Raw genomic sequence first — 17,095 nt, 5'->3', positions numbered from 1 at the left:
TCCTTTTAAATATTCAATTACGCTAAATTTAGACCTAGCAAGGCAATATCAGTATCATAAAAAAAACATTCTAGCTTGGGAAATGTTGTATGTATCACTGTGATACCTCACTGGTTATTATCTTCTATGATAGAAGAGATTACAGCAAAACAGGATTTCTTTTGGATAAAGAGATGGTAATACTCAGACAATGTGTGCAAATATGTAAATATGTAGATGGTGAGGGATTCACACTGCCAGTTCACAGAGACAGGTGAATGAGAGCCAACTCTGATCTGAAAGTTGTATAATTGTGGTAAAATGGCAATAAGCCCAAGATAATAAACCCTGTGGAGTTTGGCTTGCACCTCTATGAGATGGAAGCATGGGCAAACAAGGTCATGCTGACTCGCAATGTGTTGTACCGTGTCCTACCCACACAGGAGGCAAAAAGGGAGGTTGGAATTGAACTGAGTACAATAGTGCAGTTATCTTACAGCCAGCACAACAAAATCTGTTGCATCTTTCTAGATTTTCAAATACGAAAATAATTTACCAGAATTTATCACTCTGCTAATCTAGTATTGTTCTTTGCATGGAGAATACCACAGCATTAACTTCAGTGAGTCTTGCCTCATTTCTGATAAAGCAAATCGTTCAGGGAGACATCTAATAATGGTTTAAACTTCAAACAGGAAAAGCTGTCTCATCTCTGGGTGCACCATTCCAATGGACACTTACCTTCACCTGTTAATAATTGAGGAGCTGAAAAGTTCTTAAAAGCATTTAAAAGGATTTCTCAAAGATCCATAACTAGTTATTAAATGTGCACTATAGTTCAAGCTGAACTACATATAAATCTGAGTGAGAGCATATATGGTTCTTGGCAATTATGCCTACTTAGAAGACATTTTATAATGGTGTTTAATATTTAACAGAACTTGGCTTTGTAGACGCTATTTATGGAGTGAGTGCTACAGAAGTGTCTAGTTCTAAGACATTCTTTGTATGATAGGATACAAATTTACCTTTATCTGTTCAAACTCTTCAGCTTTTGATACTATAGCAAGAATATCACCTTCAGTTTTATGAGCATCAAACAATTCATTGAAAGTCTGTTAAAAATAAAATGAATTAATTTAACGATAAAAACAAAAATATACATATACATATAGCAGAAAGGAAAGAAACATTAACAAGACTTTAAAAGGCATTTACAGTTAAAATTAAAACTCTGAAGACCAGAGTAATGCAATTTAACCAGGAACAATTTCCAGAATGGCTCTCGGCACTCTCAGAAAAAGTCACTCAAAACTTGGGCACCCCAAAATCAAAAGACATGCAATCTATGGTCATTTCAAATAAGTCTAGAACTTAGAGTGAATAACTGTGTAAGACTAATTATACACAGTGACAGTAAACAGTTAAAAAGTTATTAATGCCCAGCTTTCATCTTTTGTTCAAGAACAAGATTTCCTACAAAAGAAAGGCTTTAAGATGAATGTGTACATCAAATCAAGCTTCTAACACTTCAAAGTTTTGTACAAACATATCTTCCTTACTCATTTACAACACCATCTGATTACAGTGCCAGAAGTTGTTCAAGGTTGACAATCTGATAGGATTTTCATGCGGAAAAAATTTTCTGTTATCAGACTCTACTTGAATGTGCCAATAGATGAACACACTGTCAATATCCAAATGTTTCTCATAACTCACCTAAAAGAAGGCAGAGACTATAGAAATTTCAAATCTCACTTCACACCAAGTCTAATTTTTCAGTATTTCTGTAAACTTAGTTTCTTTCTTTATTCTCTCTATTTCCCCTCGCCCCATTTCAGTAAATATGGTTTGAAAATATACCAAATAAATCAGCTATATATTCTGTAATATCTTATGACTATTTTAGGTATAGGTTCAAAAAGAAGGACCCCCCCCCCTGAAAATAGAACATCATATTTTACCTCTATAGTATTGTATTTAATATAGTAGTGGCTGGCAGTTCTGCCTAAATCTGTTGAAGAGAAAAACCCAGTTCGTTCTTCAAAGCGAATCATGCGGGCTTTGTCCAGTTTTCTGCCGACTTCAATCACCAATTGTTCTCTGTGCTTTTCTAGACCTGGATCCATCTAGACGTGAAACACACACATTGATTTGTATAAAAGAAAAAAAGTCTTATATAAATAATTTTATTGAGATAAGGCAGTTACACAAAGCCAGAAATCAAGTAAAAGGAAGGTACAGTTATTAAGTCAAGATTTTCCTTAGCTCTCACTAGTAACAATTAGATTAATATTACTGACCAGAGACCATCTGTACAGGATGAATTGATCAGAAGAATATTTATTTTACAATGCTTCAGGACATTGTATTGTGCTATCAATACACTGTAGACTGATATTACTTATGAAACAGTAACATGATTATGAAATAAATTTACACTGAAGTTTTTGAGAGAAGTTTTAATGATAAAATATTCTTCATGAAATTGTAATTGCTGTATCACTTCACAAAAACATGTCACCTTATGGTACCCTCTGTGAAAACGGCTGAAGATACACCTTGCCTGAGTATCTGACATGAGGATGGCTTTAATTATTTTCTATAGAGAATAAGCTTCAAACTGAATGTCTGAAATGTTTACTAGCAAAAAAACCCTCTAACATCCCCAAAAGCTTTGGGTATTTCAGGTGGGATATTCTAATTATTGAGTTACAGATGTACTGTATAAACATTTACCTTAAAAGCACACAAGGACTTGCTGTGCCCCATACCACTTCATATCAAAGTCCAGGATGTTGGACATTTTGTCCAAGTAATAAAGTACATTATCTCATCAGTACATACCGGGCTGGGCAAAACTCCCATCTGAGTGGGGTTGCTGCATAATTGTGTTTTTCCACATCATGCTCCCGGGACACCCAGACTGACAGGGATGGGCAAAAAGGGATTCACAGTCATGTTTACCCTGTGGTATATGTGTACCTGAGATATGGTTCTGTTTTAACAAGCAATGATTATTCATCACATTTGAAAAGACTGAAACTCTGTTCCAGTCCACAGGCAGCAGTCTTATTTCAGGGCTTGTGTAGTTCAGATTTTCTACAGAGTAAGTCATACCAGCCCTCTTGGTAAATCCGTACTAGAGATATACGACCAAGACTGCAGAGGAGCAGGCTTTAAGAATTGCTATGCTTTGGTTTGCTCTGGCTTTCCCTGGGCCAGGATTCAGTTTCATTTTTGTGCCAAAGTGCTTCATCTTATATTCAGTGAAGCTGCAGACGAACACAGTCACCTACACAAAGCAGCTGCAAGACTAGTTCCTAATATTCCCTGTCTTCGCCAGTTACTCTGAAGCTGTTTCTCCTTAGTTATGGCTTGCCTTAGTTTCAAGTCAAAAGCTAAGATGGCAAAGGTCTAGAGTGATTTTCTCAATAGTAAGTCATGCATTGAGGTCAGATTTCAGAGCAGAGGTGGTCAAAAAAATGTGATCAGGATGCCAGATGTTTAAAATTTCTTAAAACTAAAGAGGGTGAAAAAGATTTTTAAAAAAATCAAAACACTTCCCTACTCTTGGCAATCCAAATTACCTGCCAATCTTTTGCTTCATGTAGAAAAAAACTAAAACAGTAAACTAACACTTTTTTACAAATACAAGGGTTTTCACTTTAAAAGAAAGGATGCTGACTTGAAAAGGCTGTGAAACAATATTCTGGTCTGAAGAATCCATGGTTAGTTGCATTCATGTAGAAATTCCATAACAGAAATCCCACAGAGTATAAGATCCAGCCTAGAACACCTTTAAGCCGTACTCTTAAACACAAGCCTTGGTACGTCCACAGCAAGAAACAGAGCAGGTCTGGAGTATACATACAGGAATTTAAGAATGCATGATAAAGAACATTATTATTTTCACAGTTTTCTCTAGCTAACTCAGAGAAGTGTTGGGGACAAGCTCCTCTAACTTTTACAGATGTTCTAAACATAAACGTATGGATAAAAAGCCTTGCTTATTGGGAACACCAAAGCGTGGAACTAAAAAGAGGAGAAAACAGACAAAGGAGTTACCATAAAAACCAAACAGCCACCTTTCCTTTAGAACCATAAAAGGATGAGAAAATGCCTGTAATTCACATTACAGGCTTCGCTAAAATGACACTCACATTTACTCCGCTTTTTCCTTCCACTCTTTGCTGCTTCTTGCTGCTCATCATAAATTTTGGCCACTTTCCTAACTCAGTAAAAGGCATTATTGGCACTTATGGCAAACAACTTGAAAAGCCACAAATCAAAGCAGTGGGCCTGGAGTAGCCTCCTCCTGGGCACAGCCCAGAAATGGGGTAGGTGGGGAACAGTAATATCCCGGAAACAACACACTGGGTGGAGAATGTGTGGGTGCATGGCAGGTGCATGCTTGCCCTGGTTTCCTTGGATAATACAACACAATCTTCTGTGCCCTCACTACTGGATGTGGCAAGCTCCTGCAGAAAGGAGAATGAGTTCACATCTTCTCAATCCTACCGAATAGCTGGGAAGTGTGACCCACGGTGGTTATACAGATACGTGGATTCTGAATAGGTAACATCGACTGTCAGCCAAAACATGGATAGAAACTGGCACACTGCAATATTACTAAGAAACGATAAGATAGCAGTTGTGAAAACTGGATACCTACAACCAGAACAGAAGGAATAGAATGGCCTAAGTGAGAAAATCTATGGTTATGACGGATCTGTCACTATACCATCTGTGTACTGTCTATAACATACTAGCTTTGAAGTTTAAACTGGAATATCTAGAAGGTAAGGAGATTGGCATTGGTTTTGCTCCTACATGAATGGATAACACTTTAAATTGATATAATTTGTTACTGCCTTAACAAAAAAATAGGAATGACTATTATTAGCACATCTAATCGGAAGGAGAAGAAAGGAGGTTAGTGGCAGGAAAAGACAAGTGCTGGCAATCTCCACTTTCTCAGCAGCTAGATAAAAACACAAAAGCAAAGGGAGGGGGAGCAATTATTGTTCAATGTTTTTTAAATATATAAAAAATATTTCTGTTAGCATTTTATTACTTTTTTCACCTGTTATTACTAACACAGTTGCATTTATTTTAATCTAAAATTTGTTAACAACACCGATTGAAAATACCTGATTAAAAAAAAGGAGTGGGATAATAACATTTTTCTCACTAGCAAAGCAATTTTTGATTTTCATATATCTATTACTTTGTGATTTGTTTTATATAGTGCTATATTAACATGTGGTAATGGACTGTAAGGTTTTTTATAGAAAACAGATTTGAGAGGTCTAAAGGTGTCTGCAGAAGCTTGCTTAAACAACAGCCTATGTACTTCCACTGCAGCTTCCACTGTCAGACAAAAAAACTATCAAAAAATATCTCCTAACATATATCTCTACAGTTATAATGACCAAAACAACCACTGCTCACAATATCGTAAGAAATTAAGTCACAAAACAGATTCCAGATGTGAAATAAACTGCAGCTACAACACACTTGTGAGAGTTTCACTTGCATTAGGGTCAATTATTCACGTCTGAAATTTATTTAATATATGCTTAAATGCTTATAAACAGCTGTACAGAAAAAAGTAATAACATTTAAATAATCCAGAAACTATTAAACTTTCTAAAAATTACAGATAATGAAAAAAACTTTGAAAAAACCGTATGTGTGCTCTGATTTGTATCATTGCATGGAATACTTTAAAATAAAAAAATGCAAACCAAATGAATAAAGAAAAAATCTTGTAATTACTAAATCACAAGAAAGGAAAAAATAACTCAATTAAAAATGTCATTTTATAATTCATAATATGTCATGGGATGAAACATTCTAAAACAAAACCTGAAGGGGGCAGGGGGGAAAGTAACTTACTCAAGAATGCTTTATTTTATTATTTATTTCTAGCCTCCAACGCTGAAGGGCTGACAACGGGCTAAGTCACAGTAACTGTCTGATAAGAATGAATGCTGTCCTTTGGAGGATAACTTGGTCAGTTTAAAAGCATTTTTATGTAAACAGAAGGGGTCTCTTCATTTAGTGTTAAAAATACTCTGCTACAGAAAGTATCTTCCTTTTTCTAAGCACTTTAAAAGAATTGCTGATGTCAGGTTAAGTAGAAATAGCAAATATTTATCCTCACATCAGGGAAGGATTAGAGACCCAGAACAGGTTACAGATTTTTTTAAAACGCATTTTGTACCTGATAAGCTTTGTGACTGATGCCATATACTAATGGATTTGCTCTCATCCGTACATAAAGATAAGTGTAACTTATCCACTTTACTGCTTCTTCCACATTAGTTACTGTTCCAAGAGCAATCTGGAAATAGGAAAAGAGATAAAATTAAATGTATATGTTACCGCTGAACATAACTATATGGCTGAAAACATACGGAATTCAGAGTATCAGCTCTAGATTACAGAAAGTGTCAGTATGCTTCCGACATTTTAAAACAATAATAATAGGATAACTCCTATTTCAGAAAAATTTAGACACTTTCGTCTTATGAACACCTAATAACATTGTAGGTCCTGTGACATATTATTACAGATACAGTGACCCACATGATCTTTCTTACACATGCTTTTTACAATTCAAAGATGATACGGAGAAAAGCATGTTATACAAACACCAAAATAACATAATTCTCTAGCGAATATGCTCAGGGTAATCTAACGAAGTGCACCTTTGACAAAAAATAGATCTATATTTAAAAGGTTAATTTTTCATACCAATATAAAGGCACTTTCTGATTCAATCCTAAACCAAATGATACCAACAATCCTTAGGATTTTCTTCATCATGCCCTGCTTGGCATTCTGTTTACACACAGCTTTTACATATAGTTTTCTCCTTTTATATCTGGCAAGTCAAACATACAGGTACCTGCTTCATTTTCTGTTATATCAAAACATAACAAAATTGAACAGGTAACATGCACATATATAGACAGTTATTTATTTATTTTTCAAGGCTAAATGAGGCATACCAAACCAGGTTTTTTAATAAGTGACTTTTTTTTTTTTTGCTAACTCACCACACACATATTTTTACTTGGTAGCTTCAGCTCTGTTTTGTTTTGGTTACATTAATAAGAAGCGCTTTACTGTCTCATTCCAATTAACCTAATTTTACAAGGATAATTTAATATTTCCTGCATGTCTCACAAGCAAACATTTTTTGGTTGTTCCTGGTTGTTTAAAACAAGCAAAAGTCCCTCTTACCAATTTTTTGTGATCCATTATTAAATTTTTAAAGTTTTTTTTCTTTTATTGGTGTTTTGATTTCTTACAAACATTCCACATACCCTGTCAAAAATTAAAAAAATCCTACACAATGTGTTTTCATATGCATGTTCAGATATAAACACCTAGACCTTAACACAGAACTTTTTGAAATAAAAGAAATATATAGCCAAAAGTAATAATGCAAGCCAAATCTGCCTTGAGTAAAAATAACTTAAATCAGGCAAAACCTTCTTGATATCAATGACTAACAGCATGAAGTAACCCCAAGCTTTGTCTCGCACATTTCTGAAGTGATGTTTTGTTCTTCAACAGCATAAGGAGGTCAGGGAAGCCCCATTGTGCTGTTTTTTTCAGAGTACATAGCTACATAATGCACTGAAGTACCTAGAAAAGCATCCAGTTTTTCATAGACTACTACAGGGAAAACATCTAACATAGCCCACAGGTAATTATTACTCAGTTTGCTACTCAGATTAATTTCTGCATTTGGTTTCTTTCCATGATTCAAACATCTTTCAGAACACAACTTGAAATAGCATAACAACATAGTCCAATAGTAACTTTTCCCCCCAAAACAACTACTTTCACAATCATGAAAACATAGAATTTTCATTACCTAGGACAGTGAAGTCTCACAATTAAAATGAAATAAAGAAACCACTTTTTTTTTGCCTTATTTGTTCAAATATCTGATTGTGTTACTTACAATTACTCATTTCCACAAGTTAAAAGTAAAACTGATGTGGAAAAAAGTGATTATGAAATACGGTTGGTTTCAGATATGCTATAGAAATCTAATACTGTGCTTTCTTTCCTCCCCCAACTTTAATGAATAGTCACTGAATGAGGACAAAAAACCTGCAACTTCTAATTATTTGCTGCCATCTAGTGTTCAAGTAAAGTTCTCACGGATTGTTTGAAAATCTATACCTTTGTTAAAACAATATGACAGAATTTATCTTATTAATACAAACATTTAAGAGTACTTATGAAATAAATTATTTCCAAAGTTAGGACAGGACCTCTTCTAAAACCTAGCATATGCAGGATTCATAAAATCAAAATAGACAAGATGATAGTTTATTAAATAAAAGAAAAAGTTCTAAACTTTCTAGTGTTTCCTCAACCACATATTAGGTATTTAATTACAGATGGAATAATCAATGAGTAGAAATATTCACTAAGTTGACATTGTATTGTCTGATTGTACCAGCTGCCACAAAACACTTTTTTTTTTTTAACTGTTCAAAAATACAAATGTGTTGCACTTACAAAATGAAAACTTGAGTACAGGTCCTACTCACTGTGTCATTTTAAGTGAAGAAAATCATCAGCATCACAAATTTTCAACTAACTGTTCAATGGCTGATGTCATCATCACCGCGTGCTGTGCTTAGTCTGCATTTTCATTAAATAATTTTTTAATAAATGTTATCCCACAGACTTTATCAAGTTGAACAGTCTTTCAAAGGAGGTGATTTTCATTTCAAAATTACGTAGACAGATACAAATAGCACAGTTTTTTTGGGGTGGTTTCTGAAAAATGTTTTTCTCTCTGATATTTCTATACAGATATTAGAAAAGGGTGTAAAAATATTACTAATATATACTGCATGTATTATATAATACATAAAATAATATACTGCATTTTTTTACAAGAGAATGTTAAATTGCTATTATATTTGTATAATTGAGTTAGATTACATGAATGAAAGATTTCTAGGTATAAATCAAATACTTGTTGTTAAGATAAGAGAGCAAGGAATCTTTCTAGCAACCTAATAAGCAATTTTCTGTTGGCTTTGGAAACCAGTGTGTTTTGAATTACCATTTCAGCATCTGAAGTGATTATGGTTTTATTCCTGTGTGGCTTTTGAAATTATTTCTTAATGCTAATAGAATTGTCCTAAGTCGGACAGAATCTACTTCAGTCACACGTGACCAAATGACTATACGTACAACTGAACTATGTCAGGGCTGTCACTGTCTGTTAACTCAAAACAGCTTGACTTCCGTATGGACACAGCAGAAGGAGGTGCTGGGAGAACAGATGAGGCTGCTTGTCTCATGCAGGTCAGGTCCCATGGCCCTGTACACCCAGCGAGAAAACACCAGTTTCCCTCAGCCTGCACTTTGCGCCATAGCCAGATTAGCCATTCAGTCACACAGATGGTGAGTCATTTTTTCAGAAGGGGTTTGAAGGAATCCTGTGTCACTTCTGAGAACCACAAGAGTTGCCCACTCTTTCAACTCTTTTTTTTTTTGCCTTGAAAGGTTTGTCCAAAATAAACCTTTTACATTTCTGGCTTCACAAAGAAAATCTTAAGTAAATGTATGGAAAGGCACACCCCCTGGGGAAGGCATACCTACTGTCCTGCACTGCAAAAATCAGCTCTCAGGGGAAAGGAGTCATCCCAGCAACAAGCTGGGGTCCAGCTGTGGACGTCAGGGCGGGCTCTTTCAGGTGGAAACAATTAGGGAAGGAATGGTGACCTGCATTGTATTAGCTATTGATGATAGTTCCCAGAAAAGTTAAAGTTTATGGTCTAATTAAACCACATCCCCAGCATCTTATCTTTCTTCCTGTATTTCCAGAATACACTGCCTTAGGTATTTTCTGTTTGCCAGCTGGTCAGCTGACCTAGGACTCGCTACTCTTGACTACGCATCCTAACCAGCTGTTTCTTTCTTTCTTTTTTACGTTCCATTAGGCCCAGTGGTACAACTTCAGCAGCAAAGGAAAACAGCACCTCCACACCTATGTTCACTCTTCTTCCACTCACTTTTAGAAAAATAAAGAAAAACCAACCCCAAACCAAAACTCAAACCAAATCTGCAGGAAAGAATTCTCAGTGGATTGAGGTGCTGAATTACGTGCTCAAAGTCTTAATTTTGGAGTCAAGGCAGTAAAGTTTGCTTTTCCCACCCTGTATCTTTCCTAAGAACAAACGCACTGAGATGTGAAAGCCAGCATGCTGTCTTTGAGACTAGGTAACAACAAATGCAAAGAGCAGAAGGTGGCAACGAGAAGCAATCACCATAAATTTCTCCCAAAGTCTTAACCATTGCTTCTCAAGTGCTTTAATTAAAGGTATTGCCTTTGCATTTGATACCTTTCAATGGATTTTTATTCCTTTTTTTTTTTGGTACGGTTTTTGAACTACTCTACCTTTTATACGCAACTCCCTGCAGCAAAGAGTTCCACAGTCTAAGCGCCCAGCTGGCATCCTTTTGAGTTTTCTGAACTTGCCACTGACTCATCTCAGCCAATATTTCCAAGTTCTGGTCTTGGGAGAGATACGACCTTTCACCATGTCACTCATTACTTCATAAAACTCTGTCACATAATCTCCCATTTGTCTGCCTTCTTGCCTGAAGCGTGCAGGTAAACTAGTGTGTTCCATTCATAGAAACTGATCTGTTCCTTTCACCATCTTCTCTGAAAATTTTCTGCTTCTAGAAAATTAATTTTGAAATGGGAATTAGAAATATTCTGACATTTTTGCATCATTGCCCAAATTTTTTCTCCTGCACCATATAAGCCTAGGTACAAAATCCAGGGCTCCGGATTCTACTTAGTGATTGCGTGGCTAGGATGACATACTGTATCACTCGAAGTACCTGTGTCATTGCTTTATTCTTACCACCTGCCTATTTCTGCCAAGAGAACTGGTCTAGATAAAAGCAACTTCATATTCTTGTGGAAACATGGAGTCTTTCTGTATTTCCAACTGCTGCCTTGATTTTACTAGGCTTTTTCAGCTACTGATCTAGCTGTAATAAATTAAGAATTTAAACCATTTAACTGGTTTCTCTTTACAAGTATAGCATAAGCATTTTTATTTCCTGAATGACTTGCAATAAAAGCAGTCCCTGCTCCTAAAATATGTTGTTTAATTTTGTATCAGTGGAGACTTCCTGGCACTAACAACAGGCTGTGTTACGGCAAAGATGACAGTGGTCATCAGCATGCTGTCTATATTGCTTTAACAAATCAGTCAATAAACACACTTTTTGTTTCCATATATTGCTATTGTTACTGCCAAAGGGACAGTGTCTGTAAAAGACGAACAAAACTGAATGTGCTTCCTAAAATCAATACAATGGTATATGCTTTAAATTATTATTATTATTGTTATTATTTCAGAATTCTGTGGCCTATGGAATAGTCATCTCCAGGTAAACATAACAATTTCTAAAACATCGGTATCCTTCTCAGAGGATTGCACTAACTTAGATCAAATCAGCATATACAGAAGTTTAGATTAACTCCAATTACAAAGAAATGAAGCTACTTTCCAAAAAGCCCTCACACAATAGCTCCTTGTAACTGCTGATAGTATTAATTTCCTGTAATTTGGCAGGTGCTAATTCTTCCTGCATGTCATGACAGAAGGATAAGTAACATCACACATAGCAGATGACAAAAAATTCGTGGTTTCATGCCCTTGTTACTCTATTGTTTTCAGCACATTCCTTTGCTATTTCTATGAACAACTATTTATCACAGTGATTAACAAAATTCATCTGCTGTAACTACTGCTGCTATAGAGTCTTCAGTAATTTAAAGCCACGAGTACACTGTTCAGATAACACTACCATTACATAAAATCTGAAAAGAAATAGTTCTGTCTAAACGAGATTGTCAGTTTTCTGCACATTATCCCAAATCCTGTAGTAGAAGTGCTGCACTTGGAAGTGGTTTTTATTACTCTGTACACCACATACTTCATATATATCTTTGATTGGGTAAGTTTAGATGACTACCCCCTACAAAATGGAATTATTGTTCTATCCCATCATTTGTTTCTTCTTTAGTTCTACTATTTTAGTAGCAACTAAATAGTTTTTATCAGGGCAGGAGGACTATGTTAAATTTATGCCCTTAATGTAACCAAATTATTTTTGCAGTGTCTACTAGCAATATTTTTCAGAGAACTACTTGAGTACCAATTACTGTTGAAAATTCAGTAAATTTCTAATGAGATTTTCTCTGCTTCTGGGAAGAATTTCAGTAATGTGTACACATTTGAAAAGAAACTACTGAGCAGAAATATATATTTCTGTGGACAAACAAATTTATCTCATTTTAGGTAAAAAACTAAATAAAGGTTCATGATTAAAATTGTTTTTATTGTTGTCAGTCTTATCTAGAATTTCTGCAACTTATTTTTCTTTTGGACAGTTTTTAGTGTTTCATAATTACTGTCAACATTAGTATTCTAAGCTCCCCTTCTCCCTTGAATGTCTGGCTTTTTGATACCTTTTTTCCTCTTCATTAAGTATCCATTTGGACATACTCAGCTGGTGCTAGAGAATGGTATTTACCTTTCCAAGTCTTCAGTGATTATTTTTTATTTAAACAGCTTTTAAGCTAGTAGAGAGCTTAGTATGAAATGCTGGGAAAAGAAAAAAAAAAGATACTACTACCTTTAAAAACTGCTGTTAAAATCACTATCCTGAGAGAAATTAAAATTGTTTTGTATTCTAACAGTCAACCAGTCTGTTCAACCTTCACTGGTTTTTTGGTGCTAACTGCACCGAGATCAAGACTACCAGCAGTTTGGTACCTTAATTTACTATCTAGTAAAGTAACATAAAGAAACATACAAGCAGACACTTGCTACATTATAAATATTTATAAATATTTTGTTAAGCCATTCTAAATACTTCTCCTGAGTTAAATAACTAGGACTTAAACCTAAGACTTTGCAATCTGTACAGTGGCAAAGGAGAAGAATCCGTAAGTGTAACTATAACCAAACAAGTCTACTCTTTGATCCTGAAAACAGAATACTTTCAGATTTTTGAAAAATTTTTCTTCTGCATAAAAAAGTTCAGTGACTGTAAATTCACTTGTGTCCACAACTCCAAACAAAACCCCCTTCCTTTAAGCTTGCATTTAACAATCACTGCTGCTTTCTGGAAGATTTGTGCATTTTGGAACAACACACGGCCCCCTAAAACCTCTCGTTCTGTGCAGATTCTTACATGTTGAAAAATAATAGCTTACATCTCAGTCTTTCTTAACTAAGCACTTCCAGCTCAGAGGAAATTAATATGACTGGAACTCCTGGTTTATTAAGTCAAATCTTCTTTTCCCCGTATACAATCACATCTTCCATACAAATACCATCACTAACTACAAAATCTTCCCCTTAGAAAAATATTAGACTTCTTTTATCTCCACAGACAGACTGTTCCAGATCTTTTATTTCAGGCAACCTTACTCATGAGCAGGATGATTAATTCTGGTACTGGCCTTGATCAAAAAGATTTTTTTTCTTTTTCTTATTCACCTCTAGTTCCAGCTAGTTATAGAGAGCTTGAAACTTTCTTTTGCTAAGCTAACCAATGAGATTTTTAAAGGTATGTCAGGAAAGCATTTTCCTCACAAAAACTAGCTCCTCTGCTGGAGCTGTGTGGAAGGAACTTGAGGTTCCAGGTATAATTCATGTGGGCACAGCAGCACATCCACACACATTCCAGACAATCTGGAGCAATACAGACCAAGCCTGAAAAAGAAGTAGCATATAAGTCATGTCATTTGATTTCCACAGTAAATCAATCAATCAGAGAGATCTTCTCTAACCCAGTTCACCACAGGTGCTAATTATTCCATTGTCTTTGTAATTCTTCACTGACGTGAGGGCTCTTCATCAGATGGGAGGACTAAACTAATACTAAAATTTAAAAAGTAGAAAAATAAATCCTCTGCTGTGAAGGAAAGAATATCAACCTATCTCTTTTTACTCTTTTCCCCTCGTTTACGTGTATCTCAAGAAAAAAAGCAAAGCTGTTCTGTGAAATTTGGCTGGATTCTTTCCTAGAGAAAAGGTACACAGTATCTCAGGGCCAGATCTCTCTCTTCTCACTTCTTGGGGTGCTGAACAATAACTACAGGTAATCCTGGTCTTCACATCCAATTTTAGGATTTAAATTACGACTGCTAATGTATAAGTTGCTACTAACCAATTTTAAAGAACTGAATATCCATTCAGTTCCACTTAGAGAACATTCACTGGTGTCTCTCTCCAGGAATATACAAAAGTGTTGTCAAAAGGAAATGGTTGAGAGCTCTACACCTGTCCATATGCCTTCCATTTCTTTTTCCTCTTTCCTTTGTGGTAGAAAGAGGGATGGGAAAACTGCAAATAGCTCCTTCTCATCACATTCGTGTCTCATGTTCATTTCTCTCTCCCTCCTTGTACTCAGACCACTCTGAAGCCTTGAGGTAAAGGGGAGTAGCTGTGAGCACAGAGTGTCAGTATTTTCATCCCCCACATTTGTCTGTGAAAATACTTGGAATACAGTCAAAGCTTATTCTGCTTCTGATTTTTAACTGTACCTGGGCAGAGATTTTTTTCCCCTGCTAACAGGAACTGAAGAAATAAGAGAAAAAAACCCAAACAAAAATCACGAATGATCAAACTCAGTCATTTGTAAAGAATCAAGGAATGCATATTAACATTTTAAGATGTCCCTGTAACAATTTCTGCTCCTTTCCAGAATTTCCTTTTAAAGTTATTCTTTATGATTGAATAATGCAAAGACGTTAAAGTGATGAAAAGTAAAAAAACAGAAATATGAAAGAATTATACAGATAAAACAGAACAAGCATCTTAAAAGCTCGCAACTATTCCTAACAGATCAAATAAACGTCACATCTTTCAAAGGGATAAGCAGTTTTAAGATGTCTCTGGATATTTCAGTTTAGTTGAACTCCTGAACATGAAAAAATGTCCAGTGCCTTTGAAAAACAGTATTCTCTTCTTCAATTAAGCACGTTTCAATTTCTAAAGTTTCCTTGTAAAAGGTATCTCTTGTGTGTATATACAGATTTTTAATTAGTTATTTTGATAGATAGCTTTTGAGTTGCTATATTTTAATATGACAGAGGTCAGTACTTTCAATATAACCACAGCATTTTCAAAGGAAATACATTTTAAGATTTAAAAGGAAGTAAACTGGAAATTCATTATTTATAAAAAATGAGTTCTGATTAGCACTGCAAAAGAGAACAAAGAGAAGAGTTCAAACCAAGTACATTCTTATTCCTATATGGCTGTCAACCATGTGGAGTAAGTTTGTGAATTAATCAAATGGATCAAAGGTTACCTCTGCATTTAGGTTGTCTGCAAGGCTTTCAAGAAACTGGCTTTCAATTGGATTCTGCTGAGTAAGAAGAGTCAGGTAATGACTGAGTTTATCATGAGTTGTAATAATGATGCCTTCTCCGAATTTGTCAAACTGAGGCCGTCCAGCTCGACCAAATATCTGCATGACATCTAAAATTCCAAGGTCAACAAAGGAGCCTCTTTTTGCAGCATATATTTGTGTTCCCTGGTTGAGGAAAAGTTAATAAAAATTAACATAAATACACATGAATATAATCCTGATGAGCTGAATACCAAAATTAGGCAAATATAGCATGATTTCAGAAGTGTACTTTAACTAATCCTTTCATAATCTTTGATATATTTAAATCTTTACTATACAAACCAGACTCCCACTGGAGAGAATCAGTTTAATGAGATATAAATAACATTTCAAGTCCATCAGACATTTCCCCTCCAGGCCCAAAACCCACAATAAGGATCTGGCTATCTATGTTTCTTTACAGGTTTCTTTTAAGACAGATACCCAAGTGCAGAGTAATGGAAGCTCTTACCTTAATAACAACAGCATGAGCAGGAAGATTGACACCCCAGGCGAGCGTAGCTGTACAAACTAGGACTTTGATATGTCCATTAGAAAACAAATTCTCAACCAAACTTCTGTCTTGCCGCAGCATTCCGGCATGATGAATACTAAATCCATCTGGAAACAGCTCACGTAACTGCTTATTTCTGGATCTCTGTACCTAGAATGGACAAGCGTAAAGATTAAATTCACTTCTAATTACAGTACAAGAAGTACTCTATTAAAAAAATTACAGGGAAAAAACCACTGAGGCTTATAATTATGAGTCATACAAAAGAAACTATTTCTGTTAATGCCAAACTTTTCATCAACACCAATATGTCATGATTTTCTATAAATTTGACTTCTGTTCTTACTTTCCAAAGAACACAATTGTTTAAAAGAATACTGTTATAAAAATATAGCTTCACTTGAACAGACATCCAAATTTACTGATTACCAGTATGAACATGGAATCCATGAATTCACATACTGCTTTTCAGGAAAAGCAACTCTTTCAGCAGGCAGCTAGGACAGGCTTGAGGCAGCAGGCCACACACTAAACACTAAGGAGGAGATACCCTTCCCTACCACCAGCCACTGCATCAGCTTGGCACAGTGTGGATCAATAATTTCATAGTATGGAAACAAACTGTTCACCTACCCCTCATTTTTACCTCCCCCATGCATAGCATGCTGGGATCTCAGTCTGCAAAATCCTCCTGCCTACCTCTGTGTATGAGGTCTGTAAACATGTCTCCCTTATTTCTGGGTGCTAGCTTTATCATGCTTCACCTAAACCAATATTGACTCAGAGTTAAGAAAAATTAACACACTTTCCTTCCAAACACTAAACTTTGAATTTCCAATTGATTTGGAGTGTGTCTTCCAGAGGCAACAGGGAAGGAAAAAAGAAACCCAACCACTTCCAGAGGAAACCACAATCACTGCAGTTCATGCCATGTTAGCCCAATCGGAACAGCTCTGTTAAGAAACAAGGCTGTAGGCTACAGCTCAAGTATCATAAAAACTACAGCTCTTCTATTACAATGAGGAAGTCAGGAGGAAAGCCACAGTAACCTTATTGCAGACAGGAATAAAAGACCTTCAACCAAGCTTAAGTGAGCTTAAATATGAGTTCAGAAAGCACGGTGTA

The 17,095-nt window shown here is 35.6% G+C and overlaps 1 protein-coding gene across 1 annotated transcript in view; it reads right to left on the bottom strand.

Annotated features, from left to right (window-relative positions):
• Window positions 1–16,120, bottom strand: part of ASCC3 (activating signal cointegrator 1 complex subunit 3) — a gene marked incomplete at both ends in the record, with an annotated part of 99,557 nt that extends 83,437 nt beyond the window's left edge. The window contains 5 exons of the mRNA XM_010138204.1: window positions 1,008–1,094; window positions 1,944–2,108; window positions 6,209–6,328; window positions 15,376–15,600; window positions 15,929–16,120. Of these exons, the coding sequence (XP_010136506.1) occupies window positions 1,008–1,094; window positions 1,944–2,108; window positions 6,209–6,328; window positions 15,376–15,600; window positions 15,929–16,120 (789 nt within the window). The remainder of the gene's footprint in view (window positions 1–1,007; window positions 1,095–1,943; window positions 2,109–6,208; window positions 6,329–15,375; window positions 15,601–15,928) is intronic.
• Window positions 16,121–17,095: the final 975 nt, after the last annotated feature.

This window comes from Buceros rhinoceros, unplaced genomic scaffold, assembly GCF_000710305.1.
Source record: "Buceros rhinoceros silvestris isolate BGI_N320 unplaced genomic scaffold, ASM71030v1 scaffold28076, whole genome shotgun sequence".
NCBI classification, from domain to species: Eukaryota; Metazoa; Chordata; class Aves; order Bucerotiformes; family Bucerotidae; genus Buceros; species Buceros rhinoceros.
Note: the sequence above shows the minus strand (reverse complement) of the source record. Positions and strands in the feature narration are given on the sequence as shown.